Source organism: Silene latifolia, chromosome 9 (assembly GCF_048544455.1).
Source record: "Silene latifolia isolate original U9 population chromosome 9, ASM4854445v1, whole genome shotgun sequence".
Classification (NCBI taxonomy): domain Eukaryota; kingdom Viridiplantae; phylum Streptophyta; class Magnoliopsida; order Caryophyllales; family Caryophyllaceae; genus Silene; species Silene latifolia.
The window spans coordinates 133,079,442-133,096,426 of record NC_133534.1 but is presented as its reverse complement, the minus strand read 5'-3'; the positions used below and the strand labels follow the sequence as shown (position 1 = coordinate 133,096,426).

General features: G+C 34.8%; 1 protein-coding gene across 1 annotated transcript; it reads right to left on the bottom strand.

The window, feature by feature from the left end:
• Window positions 1-3,949: 3,949 nt before the first annotated feature.
• On the bottom strand, window positions 3,950-15,198 carry LOC141600081 (protein REBELOTE). The gene is made up of 13 exons (XM_074420257.1): window positions 14,748-15,198; window positions 14,541-14,604; window positions 14,321-14,432; window positions 14,177-14,228; window positions 13,988-14,070; window positions 13,698-13,766; window positions 12,956-13,480; window positions 11,746-12,045; window positions 11,273-11,596; window positions 10,914-11,120; window positions 5,817-5,906; window positions 5,227-5,324; window positions 3,950-4,244 (listed from the first exon to the last, which is right to left on the bottom strand). The coding sequence occupies exons 1-13, from the start codon at window positions 14,860-14,862 to the stop codon at window positions 4,091-4,093; spliced, it is 2,193 nt and encodes a 730-aa protein (XP_074276358.1). The 5' UTR covers window positions 14,863-15,198; the 3' UTR covers window positions 3,950-4,090.
• Between the last annotated feature and the right edge of the window lie 1,787 nt (window positions 15,199-16,985).

The following is a 16,985-nucleotide window of genomic DNA, read 5'->3' as shown; positions in this document are numbered from 1 at the left end:
AAAAGGATAAAAAAAAGGTCTTTCAATAAGTTATAGAAAGACCGTCTTTCCAAAGTCTTTGTGTACAACCAGACTTTCACTACTCGAGTTTATAATCCGTATATCAGTTTAAATGACACTAGCTTAAAACCGTGCAAAGTTATATACCCACACATGTAGATACACCTTATATCCATTGGATTTTTATTTACTTATTCCTTGTTAATAAAACATGTAGATAAGTCTTAATTAGTATCGAGTTCTTTCAAATTTTGTAAGACGTAAGAACTATATAACAAATCTAACTCGACTTAACACATATTTTCTCGAATCAGGACTTATTAGTCTTGACCCATGTTTAGGGAAATAAATGAGACGGACGATCAGTGTGCTCTCAAAAACATAGGAGTCGTTTGGTTCGCTATAGGAAGATAGAATTCCCGAGAAGATTAAATTCATATGAACTTGAAAATCACATGAATTGTGTAAATGTTTTATTTGGTTGAATGTGGGAACTTCAATTCATGTGGGAACTCCCACTTACCTAGGGGGGGCTAGGTAAGTGACTTCCTCCATTATGTAGGAATTGGAGTTCCATAGGAAGTTCTACTTCCCATGAATTGAGCAACCAAACAAGACTTCATTTAGCCACTTCCCATGATTTTCCAATTCCCATGATTTTAAAAGGCAACCAAACAACCCCATAGTAAATAAAATCATAGCTTTTCTTACGAAAGATCTTATGTAATTTAACATTAGATTTATATCATAGAATAATTAAAAACAAAGGAAATTTATAATAAAAGTCAAGTTGGTCGCTAATTAGCATCTAATGTTTGCAACCAATATCAAGGTGGATGCTAATTAGCAATGACCTGAGAATTGGTTGCTAATTAGCATCTAACTTTTGCAACCAATGTTAAGTTGGTTGCTAATTAGCGACTTAACATTTTATTAGTTGCTAATTAACATCTAACGTTTGCACCCAATGTTAAAGTGGTTGCTAGTGAGCGACCAATTTATAAGTGGTTGCTAATTACCAACGAATAAGTGATTAGTTGCAAACGTTGGTCACTAAGCGGCCTTTTTCTTGTAGTGACCTAGGTAGCACCAAAACGGACACGGACATTGACACGACACGGACACGCGACACGGCATCCCATGAAATTTAGGACACGGGACACGTCATGTAAATTTAATAAAATATATATTTTATAGTTATTTATGTGTGATTTTATTTTTGAAAAAGTATTGAATATTAAACAAAAAACCAACTTATAATCAATCTATTTCGACATCTCATTACTAGTCTAAAGAACATCATTTATCCCCAATTCAACTTATTTCCCCACCAAATTCAACCATATAATAATTCACGCCATTTACCTTAAATTCAACTTGATTCCGTTTGAAGGTGTGTCCAAATACCATGGACACGGCTCAAAATACCATGGACACGTGCCCAAATAAAAGATGAAAGTTAGACACGGCTTTACAAGTGTCCGACACGTTTTGACGTGTGTCCGACGAGTGTCGTGTCCGACACGGGAAGGCCGATTAGGAGGAGTGTCCGTGCTACCTAGATAGTGACATCATCTCATCTCCCCTTAAAATTTCGCACAAGGCCCAAATATCTCGGATAGTGACATGTCCCTTCCTTTTCTATATTTTTCTTAAAAGCATTTTTATTTATGGGTTTTCCTCAATTAACATCACATATTTTCTAGAAACTCTATGCTAGCGTGAAATTGAGTTTAGCTACTTAGATTGCACCAAAGTCCTTGACCAAGCCACTGAACAGCAGCCGGACTGATATATGCTTGTACAAAGCAAAGGAAACTACCACAACAGAAGTTACAGACAATGACAGTCCTTCCTAAGTTTTGACTGTCTCTATTTCCTTGCGCTTTGTACACTGCTATTTATTCTAGATAACTTGTATTTTATTCCACTCATCTAGAATTACTTACGCTTTTAGTCAATTTTAAAGACCTACATGCATGGCTACACCCTTTTTTAATCTCACATTTTCAATCTATTGACCCATCTTTTTTCCTACATATATAATAGGCTTTGTTCCTAACCTCCATAACATTACTTCTTAACTATTACTAATATTTTTAGTAACAAATTAGACATTCTTTACTTACTTCCATCATGTATTGTTTCAAAAAAAGCATTCTCACGTATAAAAACATGAGAGATCAGAAATTAGATGATAACGAAGATGTCGACGACACCTTCTCTTTGTGTGATCTCCCAATCTACAGCCACGACTCTTCCGATTTTAGCTCAAACTCCATCTCTTCATTAGAATCCGACAACAATTTGTTCGAGTTCTTCAACCCCGTTTTATCATCCAATAACTCATACAAACAAACCGACAACATTATCTTTTGTGGAAAATCGATCCCATATGAGGAAGCGCCTAATGAATGTCAAGAACGCTACACGACAACATCCGATGACAGCAAGTGTAGTGAGTACGATTCTTTTGGCAAGATGATACGAAAGTCGCAAACCAAAAGGAATCTGAATCGAGCAAGATCAACAAATAATAATAATAATAATAATAGATCAAAAATCAAGTGGTATTCAATATTGTTTGGATTGCAAAAGAATTCGATGCCAACAAGAATAGAGTTAGCAGAGATGAGGAGTAGACAAAACAAGAGAACACCAAAGTCAATAGAGAAGTTAGAAAAATGTAAGAATCGTTTTGATAACAACAACAACAACAACAACAACAACAGTAGCAAATTAGACCAAAGATTGTCATACTTAGTAAGGTCTTTGAGCTGTAAAGCCAATTGTTCATTGGCTATTAGTTAGAAACTTCTTGCTATCGTTTCTAGGTTTTTTTTTTCAAACGTTTCCATTTTTCATACAGAAATAAAAATAAGATCGTTGTATCGTGTAACGAATTCAGCACATATTATAATAACAATAAGTCAATAATAACTACTTTATATCTTTACCGTCTGAGGACCTTTCCTACGAGTACCAATAAGACCTATCGTTAAGCAAATATGGAGCCTATTTTTCACAGAAGCCAGAATAACAATCACTAAAATCAATAACACGTTGAACCTGAGAAGTAAAAAAGGACTTGTTGATGGTAAAATCAGTAGTATCAACTCAACCATCTTATAAATGATAAGATTTGTTAAATCTGAAAATGTTGGTCCAATTGCTAAAGTGAACAAAGTTTAATTAGATGGAAATTTATAAATGCGCCGAGTAATTTTGTTTTAGCAGATAAATAATTTTCTTACCAAGTATATACTGAGTGAATATGACTCTCTCTCAATACAATTAATTCCTATTTTTTAAGGTCGCAATTCGCAAGTTATCAAGGTTGGTAAAATTGTTGACTATAAAATTTGAAAATTCAGCTCTTCACTAACAAAAAAGGCAAAAATGGGACTGATTCCATTCCATGTCTACTGAAATAAAAAGAAATATTCAGTACATCTTGCTCATCCGCTGATAATCCCAGGGTTGCCCGTGGGAGGAAGCTCCTCCGTTGTGAGTAAAAGGGAAACCCGTGACAGTATTTAGCATTCGAACAAACTCGGAAAGACAGAAACAAACGTCAAAGGCCCTGAACTCCCAGTGTGGAGCGTGGCATTAATCATTCAACCTAGACCACACTCCATATAAAACTTTAGATTGGTATTTTCTATGTTTTAGGTGTCTCAAGTGTTTCCAGGCATTTTTCCAGTAATCAGAGGCCACAAGCCACAATTAACTTTGAAATTTTTATCCAATTATTAGATTGGGGAATTTCGGGAATAAGGGAGGGGGAAACCATTTTCCCTCCCCTTTCTACCACTTTTGTATCCAAATATAACCTTAATGTATGGGGGACGAACAAACAAATGCAATTCCAATCTACCAACACAGGAAATTTTGAAAAAATGGGAAAAACATGAATAAATGGATGGACAAAAAAACTACGTCAAGTAAATGAGCAAAACGTTTGAATAGTTTAGGACAATAAACAGCAACTTTTTCACATAGATTTAAGTACAGAACACGATCAAAATTGAGAACACTGATATCTAATATTAGTTCAACCATTGTGTTTTTAGCAATGCATGCAACATACTCAAGCTTTCCGTTTCTTTTTCTTCACACCTTGCTCACGTCCTATAGAAGGATCAGCAGCAGTGTTGCCAGCTTTTTTCTCGCCATTTGCACTCCCATCTTTTTTGTCCGGCAACTTTATCTTTCCAGCTTTTTGTTTCTTAATCTCAGGCCGACTGACACATTTCCAACAAGAGAAAAACAAATGTTATCCAAACATAATCGCGTGAACACTGGTCATGCAAAAGAAAGATTGTTTTGCTCATTTTATCTAATACTACTGAGGACTGAGAACTGAAAGCATCATACAAATAGTAGGCAGATAGGCACAGATGGAAAGGTCGTGGTGAAGCTGGAAGTAAAAAGTCCCAAGACATTGAGATTCAACTTCTTTTAGGTATTTTCATGAAGCTAAAAACTCGTTTCTTTCGACTTTAGGATGTATAATAGGAATACAGTCAGATGACTTGCTAAGTTGTGTGTGTTTCCTATATTATGTTTATGTGTTCGCAAATCATAAAATAGCAGTTGATTAATGCCATCTTAGAACAGTTTTCATGATGGGTCGTCTGAAACAATCTCTTAGTTTTAACTCCGGCATAAAGTTGCTTACATTCAAGTCCCTTACCCCCGCTGTAGGGGAGACCAGAGGCACGAGGACATTACGATTATCAAGAGAGAGCTTATATACAACCACTTTCAACCATAAGCCTACTCAATGGCAACTTTCAGCTATAAAAGCACTCCCTTTGCCCGAGAAATAATGATAATTGTTTATGTTTATTTCAGCTCACTTTCAGGATCACTAGGGGGAAGCAAGAGGAAACATAGTGGATTTTCCAATTCATACAATAGAAACATTTCCCTCTTAATTTGTTTATTCTGATTGCACTTAACATGAGAGTATCATATTTAACTTGCCAAATACAAAAATAGATGAAGCATTTTGGAACAACCCCAAATGAAAAAGTAACCAATCTGTTCTTCAACTTGCATAAACAAACGGTCTACCTTGAATAAATTGACACAATGAACTCTACAAAAGAGAAGAAAAGTTCACATTTACAGGGAAAAAAAGCAACTAAGAAAGACTTTTTGAGTTTATAAAAGATCAGAATACATACACTGTAAGAGCATCAATAGGCAAAGCGAACATACCTCATTTGGTCATCTGCACTGACTTTCTGAGTTGCAGCATTTTCTATGACACTTTTGTAGTACTGAATAAAAGGCAAGTTGCTGCTGTGCTTTTCCATCTGCAGTGCAATTAATTTATCGTCAATAACACCTGAAGAAATAGTTCTGCAGAAGCTATGTCCAAATCTTAGTTTAAAAAAGCGCGCCTAGGCGCAGTGAGGCGCCAACCAGATCGCATCAGACACTCTGATGCGCATGGAGTACAAAAGGCGCACCTAAGACGCATGAGGCGCAGCCAAAGCGCAAACGAGGCGCATTAGTGTGCAATTCTATATTTTTTTTTCAAAATTCTTTTATTTTACCCTTCTTTTCTCCCCCTTATCCTTAATTTTCACTTTTAAAAATATGTTAGCCCTCTTTAAAACAAAAAAAAGGACTATTCTCGCACAAAATTTGATTGTAAAATATGGATGTTTTTGAAAAATCAGTGCGCCTCGTGTGCAAAAGGCGTGCACCTTCGCCTCGCGCCTTAGCCCCTTGGGACCTCATCGCCTCAGTGCGCCTTGCGCCTTCTCAAACTAAGGTCCAAATAGAATCTGACTAATTCACACCTGAAGAAATAGTTCTGCAGAAGCTATGTCCTTTGGTGAAAATGAAACATCGTCTCTCTTTCTCTGGACAAACTCTACGTTCTTTTCCACCTATATGAGAAGAACACATGAATTTAGAAGCAGCAATTTTCTTTAGCCTACAATAGTCCCAAAAGTAGATGCCATAGAGATTTAAACTTCTCTCATCTAACAGAATCATGATGAACAAAAAGCTCTCAGTGGCACGAATACAACATTACCGTATATACTCAAAGGCTCCCCCAAACAGTGGGTGAGCAGGTTGGTACTACGCGGACTTACCACAGTGACAACATAAATGATCCACATAGAAAATTGCGTCAAATGACTGCTACTTCATGATTTGATGAGTTATTTTGCATTAGTTTACCAGGATCAAAAACCAAAGAGTAGTGACTTTTTAACCACTGGAAATGGAAGCATCAATAGCAATACCTATTTCATAACTTGATTGTATACTTTCAGCAGTTCATAGAAGTTCCCCCTCATTGAATTTAGCTAATTCGACCAACTGAGAATCTACTACAGATTGTTAAGAGCAGATCCTTGACAGTGCACTATTTGTTTGTGTGTGTCTTTTTCCGAACTATACTGATATAGGGATGAATTCTTTCTGTCAGTTGACACTCAGATTAGTTGAAAGAAAATACCAGGTATGCAGTACTCAACAATTTCCTTATGCCCTGTTTGGAAACTAATATTTCATTCTGAATTATGTATTTGGGTCGAATTTAGTGTTTGGCATATACACAGGATTTGGATTTGGATTTGATCTAAATTCTATCTCTTAACAAATCAATACTATATATTAATTCCAGAAACCAAGGGACTTCAATGTAATTAAAGAAAGTTATAAAAATTAATTATACTATATAGTTTTAAATCACTAGCACCGTGTGATGACCCGATCAAGGGATCTCAATGCAAATATTATATAGTTTGGGTTAAAATTAAATTATATAGAAGCTTGGTAATTTTCCTAAACATTTGTAAGACACTAAAACATGGTCAATTTCCTTAATAAAATAAAATAATCAATACTATAGTCAATTTCAAGGAGACTAAAAGAAAGAAGATGCTTGATAATTTTCCTAAATATTTATAAAAGACTAGAAGATGGTCAATTTCCTTAAAATAAAATAATTAATTGGTATAAACATGCACACTTATGGTATTAATTATTATCATCATAAAATTATATATTAAATTTAAAATCTATGCAATTTTATTAAAGTTTATAGTTTATTAAATGTATAGAGATGTTAATTATTTAACATACAAAAATATAATATAAGTAGGTTATAAATATTTAAGTTAGATTCCATAATATATAATATTGCATAATTCTTTGGATTTGATTTAATGCATATATGTAATATATGTATATAAATATATAATCCTCTTAAAATTGCATGCCTAAGTAGTAAAAGTAATTTCGTCATTAAATAAAAGAATTGTAGTAACATTGGATATAGTTATATGATAAAAATCACTCATTTGAATAGTAAAAGTAACAATATTATCATCGAGATTAGTGAAAGTGGTAGAAACAACAGCGGGAGTAGTGAAATAATCAATATTAATGCGGCAATAGTGAAAGTAACAATAATTACGGCGGGAGTAGTGAAATTATCAATATTAATGCGGCAGTAGTGACAGTAACAATAATTGCGGCGGAAGTGGTGAAAGTAACAATGATTACGAGCGAGTAGTGAAATGTTATTACTATTGTTTCATTAATAAGAGTAAAATATTAATAGCGGGAGTAGTGAATTTGTCTCAAAATTTATTTCACCGTAATTTTAGGATATGTCATAAAAAAATATATTAATGATAAATTTATGGGTTATGCAACTTTAAGTAATTTTATTTAATGAAAAAAAAAATTTAATGGTAAGTAGAGGTAGCCATAAGCGGCACCACCAATACTAGTACTATATATTAATTCCAGAAACCAAGGGACTTTAATGTAATTAAATAAATCTATACAAATTAATTATACCATATAGTTTTTAATCGCTAGGGTTGTGCGATGGACCTGAACAAGGAATTTCAATGTAAATATTATATAGTTTTGGTTGAAGTATAAATTTATAGAACATCGGAATATGATGATTTTCCTTAAAATAAACTTGCCTCATTTATGATATTAATTAGTATAAAGATGTTAATTATTTTAACATAAGCAAATAATATAATATAAGTATATTATATTTTGGAAACTATTAAAAGATAAATAAATCAAGCTAGATTTCCAAAAAAAATATAATAATCCATAATTATTTCAGTTTGATTAATTTAATGCATATATGTAATATATTTATTTCGAGTAGTGAAATTATCATTATTTATGTACATGTAGTGAAAGTAACAATACGTACGTAACAATACGTACGTAACAATAATTACGGCGTGAACAGTGAAAGTAAAATAGTAATAACGAATGTAATAAAAGTAACAATACTAAGAACAATGGAAAGTATATACGAACAATTGGCTAACCAATCGATTTAAGTAAAATATTAATAGCGGGAGTAATGAATTTGTCTCAGAATTTATTTCATTGTAATTTTAAGATATACTCCGTATCATAGAAAAATATATTAATGATAAATTTATGAGTTATTTAACTTTAAAGTAGTTTTATTTGATTGAAAATAAATTTTAATTATAAATAGAGTTAGCCCGGGCGAAGCCGGGCACCCATACTAGTACTATATATTAATTCCAGAAACCAAGGGACTTTAATGTAATAAAAGAAAGTTATACAAATTAATTATACTATATAGTTTTAAATCACTAGCACCGTGTGATGGACCCGATTAAGGGATCTCAATGCAAATATTATATAGTTTGGGTTAAAATTAAATTATATGGAAGTTTGGTAATTTTCCTAAACATTTGTAAGAAACTAAAACATGGTCAATTTCTTTAAAATAAAATAATTAATTAACATGGTCAATTTCCTTAAAATAAAATAATTAATTAAGATGGACAATTTCTAAAAGAAAGAAGATGCTTGGTAATTTTCCTAAATATTTATAGAACACTAGAAGATGGCCAATTTCCTTAAACTAAAATAATCATTTAGTATAAACATGCACACTTATGGTATTAATTATTATAATCACAAAATTATATATTAAATTTAAAATTTATGCAATTTTATTAAACTTTATAGTTTATTAGATGTATAGAAATGTTAATTATTTAACATACATAAATATAATATAAGTAGCTTATAAATAATTCAAGTTAGATTCCATAATATATAATATTGCATAATTCTTTCAATTTGATTTAATGCTTATATGAAATATATTTATATAAATATATAATCCTCTTAAAATTGCATGCCTAAGTAGTAAAAGTAATTTCATCAATAAAGAAAAGAATTGTAGTAACATTAAATATAGTTTTATAATAGTAATCACTCATTTGAATAGTAAAAGTAACAATATTATTAGCGAGATTAATGAAAGTGGTAGAAACAACAACGGAAGTAGTGAAATAATCAATATTAATGCGGCAATAGTGAAAGTAACAATAATTACGACTGAAGTAGTGAAATTATCAATATTAATGCGGCAGTAGTGGCAGTAACAATAATTATGGCGGGAGTAGTGAAACTAACAATGGTTACGGGCAAGTAGTGAAATGTTATTACTATTGTTTCATTAATAAGTGTAAAATATTAATGGCGGGAGTATTTAATTCGTCTCAAAATTTATTTCATCGTGATTTTAGGATATGTCATAGAAAAATATATTAATGATAAATTTATGGGTTATGCAAATTTAAGTAATTTTATTTAATGAAAAAAAAATAATGGTAAGTAGAGGTAGCCCGGGCGAAGCCGGGCACCAATACTAGTTTGGCTTATTTCAAATGACACCCTTACCCCCCGTCATTTGAAAATTTGGCATCACCTCCACGGGTCACCAACTGCATTACTATCATCATCATCATCTCTCTCTTCTAGTCAAAATCTAAAAATTATTTCTTAAACTCACATTAATCATCAAAGGTTAGTCCATTTTTGAGTAATTTCTGCCTTTGTTGCATTTTGATGATGATTATTCAGTAGTGATCTCTTCTTGAGCGATCGTATATAAGCTAAAAGATGAACTTCAAATTTGAGGATCATTCGAATGCTGTTTATTAACAGTATAATTATTTGATGTTAATTAAGGTTTGTTACTTATTTTTTCGGGTGTTTATGCTTAATTTACTGTCATAATCAAATGAAGCTTTATCCTTTTCCAACAATGTACTTGAGCTTTTAAATTTTACATTTGAAATTTCTAAATTCACCAAACACTGATTTTGGATTTGAAATTTATTATTTCACAATCCAGAACTAAAATGAGGGATTCCAAATCAAATCTTCGTTCCCAAACACTGTCTTACTAAATTAACATGTCTCATCAAATAGTCCGTGTAATCTGTCCTGAGGAGTAGCCAGTCAATCCCGAGACTATCCAATCATGGATCAAATGACCAAAAATGCCTTCAAAGTTGTCGTTAGAAACTATAGGACCAAGCGTGTACCAATCCAAAGCAAGATTACTTTCAGGGTAAAATGGCAAAGGTATTGTCAGATATTGTAAATATATGCATCAAACAAAGCAGGATGCGAATTTCAACTCGCTTAACTGGTTAATTCGTTGAAGGGTGGTATTCGTAAGATGGGGCCGTCAGCATAAAAACTGCCTATAAGGCCCCGTTGACAATGACATAAACAACATTATCTCAGTGCCTCAAGTGCTCCTTCAAACTGTGCGGTACCCAAAAAAAGGATATTGACTATTTGACTGACCATATCTCTTGGCCGCGAGTCCAGAAAGTGACAACTTTTTTTCCCAAATTGATCGTCTTTACATGATCTTCGGTTTGAACAAGAAAATAGCCGCTTTTGGAAATCATGGCCGAGTGTTATGGCTAGTCAAAAATTTTTTGTTCAAAAGTAGGGGTACACCGTACACCTTAGAAACCGAAAAAAAACACAAGGGTGGCGTGTAGAATATCACAAAAAAAAAAAAAAAAAAAAAAAAAAAAAACAGCAGCGGGTGTAAATACCTGATCAATCAAACGTTTCACTGTCCTACACAAGCTCTCAGTAGTCGATTTATCATGAAATTGCTTTAAGCGGATGATGGGAATTGTTGCAAGTTCGGGGAAGGATATGTGGTGACTCCACTGAAGAAAGTGTGCACTTAGCAGCTCCACAGCAGCTAAAACCGACTTCTCTTGAAATGCTTGAGATTTCAGCCAATGTTTTGGTATCTGCACAACACCAAACCAGTAAGTTTACCGTCCCTAATCACTAATCACTAGGCAAATGTCAAAATATTTCAAATAAAATATTCGGATTGAATAAAATAAGGGAACAGGATAAATAGAAAAAGATTCATTATGAGTATTAACCATGTACAAACCTTCAAAGCAGTAGAAAAGTCCACACCACCCTTTCCAGTCTTCCCCTCTTCCTCGGCATTACTATTTTCCAATATGTCTAATGCCAATGATGAAGTAGGCACGAAATTTTCACTGGAAGAGAGAACGTTCAACCAGTGGACGCATTTAACTTTCAAAGGTAGATATCTCTGACCAGCAAAGAGTTTAGCCACCCCAAGTATGACTTGGATGAGTGTCGAAAGTATGGCATGAAGATCTATATCTTTAATATTGCTTTGCACAAAATTCACCCAGATATCAATGCACAAAACATATTCCCAACTGCAAATCATCCTTAGAGCTTCCTGTCCGAGAGTAAATATTTACTTTTAAAAACCAAATATCAAATATAACTGCATACTTTGGACTTCTCTGCTAACATTCTAACAATTCACATGATATTTTATGGCATAGTTATATCTCAAGCTCTAATGAAGGAAAATGCACAGCTTACCTCCTTTGTCTGCAGGCCCAGCTGAACAATTTTGGCTAGCTTCTGGATAGATGCTACTACCACCTTAGCTGATATCTGAAAATCTATGGAGCAAAGCTCGACAAAAGAGCTTTTTAGGTATTCCAAATGTTTCAATCTAGCAGGGCTCACAATTTTAGAGCAAGAAAGTATAGCTTTATATGTTTTCTTCAAACATTTATCATAAGAATCATCTCCAAGGAAAGAAGCTATGCCACGCAAGACAACGAAAGAGCAAGCTGAAAGAGATTCACTGCCTGTCGCCCAGAGGTGAACAGAAACCTGAAGTAAGCAGAGGATAGTCAAGAAAGTATCTAAAGGTTTCAGAGATGTCAGATGAGATAATCCACCTTGACATATCCATTAGAGTATCCTGTTCTTCCAATAATTCACCGATGCTGGAAAAGGATGATACACATTTGAGTTGTGGGAGTAGCCCCCATTGACTACACAGAAAGGTCTCTTTATAATTACTAATTGTTATTTTGACGGAATCTCACTGTGATTGTGTGATGAACAACATTCCTCTCAATGCCATCAATGGGAAGGTGACTTAGATAACTGGACATCAAACCCAAAGTAAAATCCCACTACGACACACATTGATAGTTCCCCACAAAGTCACAAACCAAGAGGCTAGTTGGAGTCATTTAATACATATCCTTGAGCAACATTGCTAAAAGATCAATTCAGTGGCCTAAAGCAAGAGACACAAAAGACATATATATACATGAACTACATTTTCAGAAAATAAATCTCTAGAGAGGTTGGCCACATTAGGTCCACTACTTTCAATGATGTTTCGTGCATTGTTATACTTTTCCAAACTACATTTGTGATGTAATTAATTGAAAAAGATGTCATGAATTATAAGGTCATTTGATACATTATGTACTTCACAACTAGCTTTTGCATACAAAATTGTCTCATTCTCAACCAAAATCTTGACACACTACCTAATCAGCGGATATGCCCTATAAAAATAATAACTATCCGATTTTATTTTAATCATTTGGCCCTATAAAGCACTAAGAAAATGCTCTGTAGAAAATCATACAAATTATGTAGTCCTATTTGAGTTTTTTTTTTATCATTTTTGAAAGAGAACAGTTACTTATGAAAATCGAAAGGAGGAAAGGGCAGAGGAAAGTAAAACAACTGAAAGCACTGAATGTCTGGTCCACGAAGATACCTCAATGAGCTTGTTCTGTAAAGCAGGGAATACAGAAAAAAATATCAACGAAGCTCTCAGCCGACTCAACGCGTAAGCCAATATGTCAGTATCAGTAAACTGATTCAAAAGGAACAGAGAGCTTTTCAAGTAAGACTTGACCATTGGCTTCACATTTTCCCATTTAGAAGAATTCTTCAACCTCAGTATGGCGTCCATCTTGCAATCAGCGGATATGCCTAAGATTCCCCGAAACAATTGATCTCCTTCGGAAAGCATGAACATTAAGATGCTATAAAAGGCCTCCTTGTTTTGTATTATCGGAGGAGTGACAGATACATTGACATCAGTTGGATCAGTTCCATAGTGGCATGCAGTGTGGTAGGCATTAATAAGACTAGGAAGCAGAGTAACCTTATTCTGCTCTTTCACCATCTGACACCAATGATTGATGGTTGAACTTCTCAGCAATTTTCTGGTATTAGAAATAGGTGCACAGTCGTTCTCAGGTTCGACATCTTGATCACTTGCCTCCTCATCGTCTGACTATAGACATGATAAACATCATTGACATTGAGCCCATAAATGCTACTTTAATTAAAGAATCACAAACAATTTAGCAAGCCACTCTGCTTTAATTCATCATATTTCAAGCCAAATAATATTATGCATTCGGGCCATTGGAAATCGAAAGGTATAGAACCTTTTAACGTAAAGAAAAGAAGTTGAGGAGAAAGGGAATGGCAACAATCCCAAGACTCACCATGTCTTCGTTGTCGGAAGAATCAGGGTCTTTGATATGGTCTTGCAAGAATATCACAAATTGAGGATCCTGAAATAGTGAAACAAAACTATTTTTACAGTATAAATTAACTTTATAAGGTAACCTTGCAACATGAGAAGACAGATAATTCATGGGCATGAGGCAAAGAAGCGTGAAATGCAAGGCATAACACTCTAATTGTGTACAGGGATACTGAGCTGAAATCTGACTTATATTACGTTAATTGCTATGCCTAGTTTGGAAATAGGCATATCGAAGAAGACAAATACCTTGTGCTTTAAGGCCTCCAATAATTTATTTTTCTCGAGAAGTTGAGAAAGTAATTTCTTGTTCTGTGTTGACAATTCAGCATCTGAATAAGAAAGGGATGGATGAACAAGTATTTAGGGATGGGAAACAGTAAACAAGCCAATAAGGGAGATAGAATGAGATTAAACGGGAGAAGCAAAGCAATGGACCTTGAACATCAAGTCCAGGTTGAATGCCGTGGCCATATGAGCAAGTTGAATCCTAGCAGATTGATAAGACGCATTAAGATATGAAATCATAAATAATGTAGGAAAGGGATGAAGAGAGTTGAAGTAGGGACATAAAAAAGAAACCTCGTCGAGAAATTCATCAGTATCAGAGGCAGTTTGTTCGAGCATATCATAGTTTTCTTCACTTGAAAAAATATCAAGAGAAACATCGAGCAAATCATAAGCAAGTGGTTTCCTGAAAAGAGTAGAAAAACTCATATTTAAGTGTATTTTGTTAATAGTTTGATTTGATTCCAGGAAAGCCCACAATCATCTGTTTGAATCCCGTGTTTCAGCATTTTACCTTCCAGTAGTAGTAGTAGTAGTAGCATCTGTTTGTTGATTTTCAACGACATTATGTTCACCCCCTAGAACAAAACACAAAAAAACACAAAGGCGAGGCGATAAGATAGACAGCACCATCAATCATCAATCATCAAAGAGGCATATCAGATTGAATTAATTAATTAATTAATTAAAGAGATTGAAAAAAAGAAAGAAAGAAAGAGACTTGAAGAAGAAGATTTCCTCTTGTTAAAGAGGGATTTTTGCTTCCTCTGACGTTTCAGTACAGCAGGCAACTTCTTCTTCACAAACTTCCTTGCCTTTTTCCCTAATTTTCCCATCTTTTAACTGCAAACACAACCTACAGTAGATTTCACAACCCTCGATACCAACACAGCGGGAACAAATCAATTTGTGTTGAGGGTTTTATTAGGGTTTATCTTTCCTGCCCTGATTTTAATACGGGCAAAATCGGAAATGAAGCTACACTAGGTAGATGTGATCCATGTTTATTATGGGTCAGCAAAATGGTATATCAAAATCCGATATGATTTTCGGAACCATATCGGATTTCGGTTTTTTTCCGTGTATGTTTGTCTGAGTGACCTCTCATTTATTTTTCGGGAATCGATGTTGGAGGGTCTGGTTGATTGCATATTTGCTCTTAGTTTTCCTTTGGAGGGTACGACCCTAAAGAAGTGTGCACACCCCATTTTAGACGTAACCTGACTTGAAAAGACTGATCCGAGACCCGAAATGACCCGAACTATATTACCCGAATGTGACCCGACCCGAACATGACCCGAGTTTTCTTGACCCTAACTGACCCGACCCGAAAATAACCCGATTTGAAAACACCAAACCCGAAAATGACCCGACAAAATATAACTCTAATTGAACCGAAAAGACTTCAAATGGCTATTTCTCTATTATTCCATTGACCCGAAAATGACCCGACTCGAAACAACCCGACCCGCTTGACCCGAAACAGACCCGACAACAAACCCGAAACAGACCCGAAACCCGAAAACACCCGTCCCGACCCAAATTAACCCGAATTTAATTAGAAACCCGAACTGACCCGACTCGAATTGGCCCGACCCGTTGACCCGTTTTGCCAGGTCTACGGCCCATTTATTCAATAGTCATACAACGACATCCTCGAATAAGAAAGACGTGTTACCATCACGGAATGACCCGCAGAAGGACATATCAAATTCACAACATGAATTTAAATAAATGAACTAATGAAAACCAGCTACAAATCCTTTAAACAAATCCAAACAACAAAGTAGCTTTAACAGCGAAAGTCTAATGTAAAATAATAAATTGGTCTAATACAACTCAAGTCTCAAATAGTCAAATTGTTTACCGGTGAGGCAAAGCTAGTTAATCATCTCGATCGCACTCCAACCCAAATGAGCAACAAACAACAGTAGCATCTGCATCAAAGCTAACCTAAATGGAACTTTACTTCCATTATGACCAGTAAGGTCCTGTTCTTTCTGGCTTTTTAGAGCCGAACCGAGCCGACCGAATGAAGTCGAACCGAGCCGAACGAGCCGAATCGAATCGAATGGAGCCGATTTGAACTAAATCGAAATTTGAATCGAATGGAGCCGATTTGAATCGAACTAAGCTTATTGGAGCTGACTTGAACTGAAATAATAATAATAATAATAATAATAATAATAATAATAATAATAATAATAATAGAAGAAGACGAATAATAATAATAATAATAATAATAATAATAATAATAATAATTTGAGAGGAGAGGGCGACTACGTGCGATTTTCAGGCGATCTTTGTTTTTCGTCAGATTGAACGGCCACCTCACGTCGCCGCAGGCCACCTATCACCGTCGGCCTCCTCACGACGCCGGCGTCATCGAGTTTGCCCCTCTTCATGCTGTTCTTCAACCGTTTTCCTATTAGGGCATCTTTTTCATTATCTTTTCTGTTTTTAGGGCTCGTGCTGTTGTCGGCGTCCGTTCCCGTCAGTCTGGGTTGCCTTTTCCGTCATCAACAACTTGGCTTCGGCATCCTTCGTCAGATTGTTGTGTTGTTATAGTCTATCAGGGAATGCGATTTCAGATTGCGGGTTTTCGGGTTTTTGCATGTTTTGCGGTTTATGGGTGGTTATGATCCTCTGATCACGTTGGAGTGACCCTCTGCCGACGGCTTTCAACCCTTGCCGTTGACGTTTGCAGCAGCACTTTTGTTGGGTTCCTTTAATTGATGATAACATGCCCATTTGATTTGTGACATCTTAGTTTACCTTTTCAGGATTAATGATTAAATCAAGCATGGATTAAGAAGTGTTGAGTTGTTGATCATCCCTTTGTATTGAGTCTTAAGTGTCATCTAATGTACAAGTGAGAAAGTAGAGTATCTTAGAGTAATAGAAACAATAAGACGATCATTACTTTCACAAGTAAACAGCTGCTTGGATTGTTGCCTCA

Coding starts and splice junctions, on each gene's coding strand:
- LOC141600081 (XM_074420257.1), bottom strand. CDS start 14,862: ATGGGAAAATTAGGGAAAAAGGCAAGGAAGTTTGTGAAGAAGAAGTTG. Junction 14,433..14,540: donor ACTACTACTACTACTGGAAG/GTAAAATGCTGA, acceptor TACTCTTTTCAG/GAAACCACTTGCTTATGATT. Junction 11,597..11,745: donor TGGGCCTGCAGACAAAGGAG/GTAAGCTGTGCA, acceptor ACTCTCGGACAG/GAAGCTCTAAGGATGATTTG.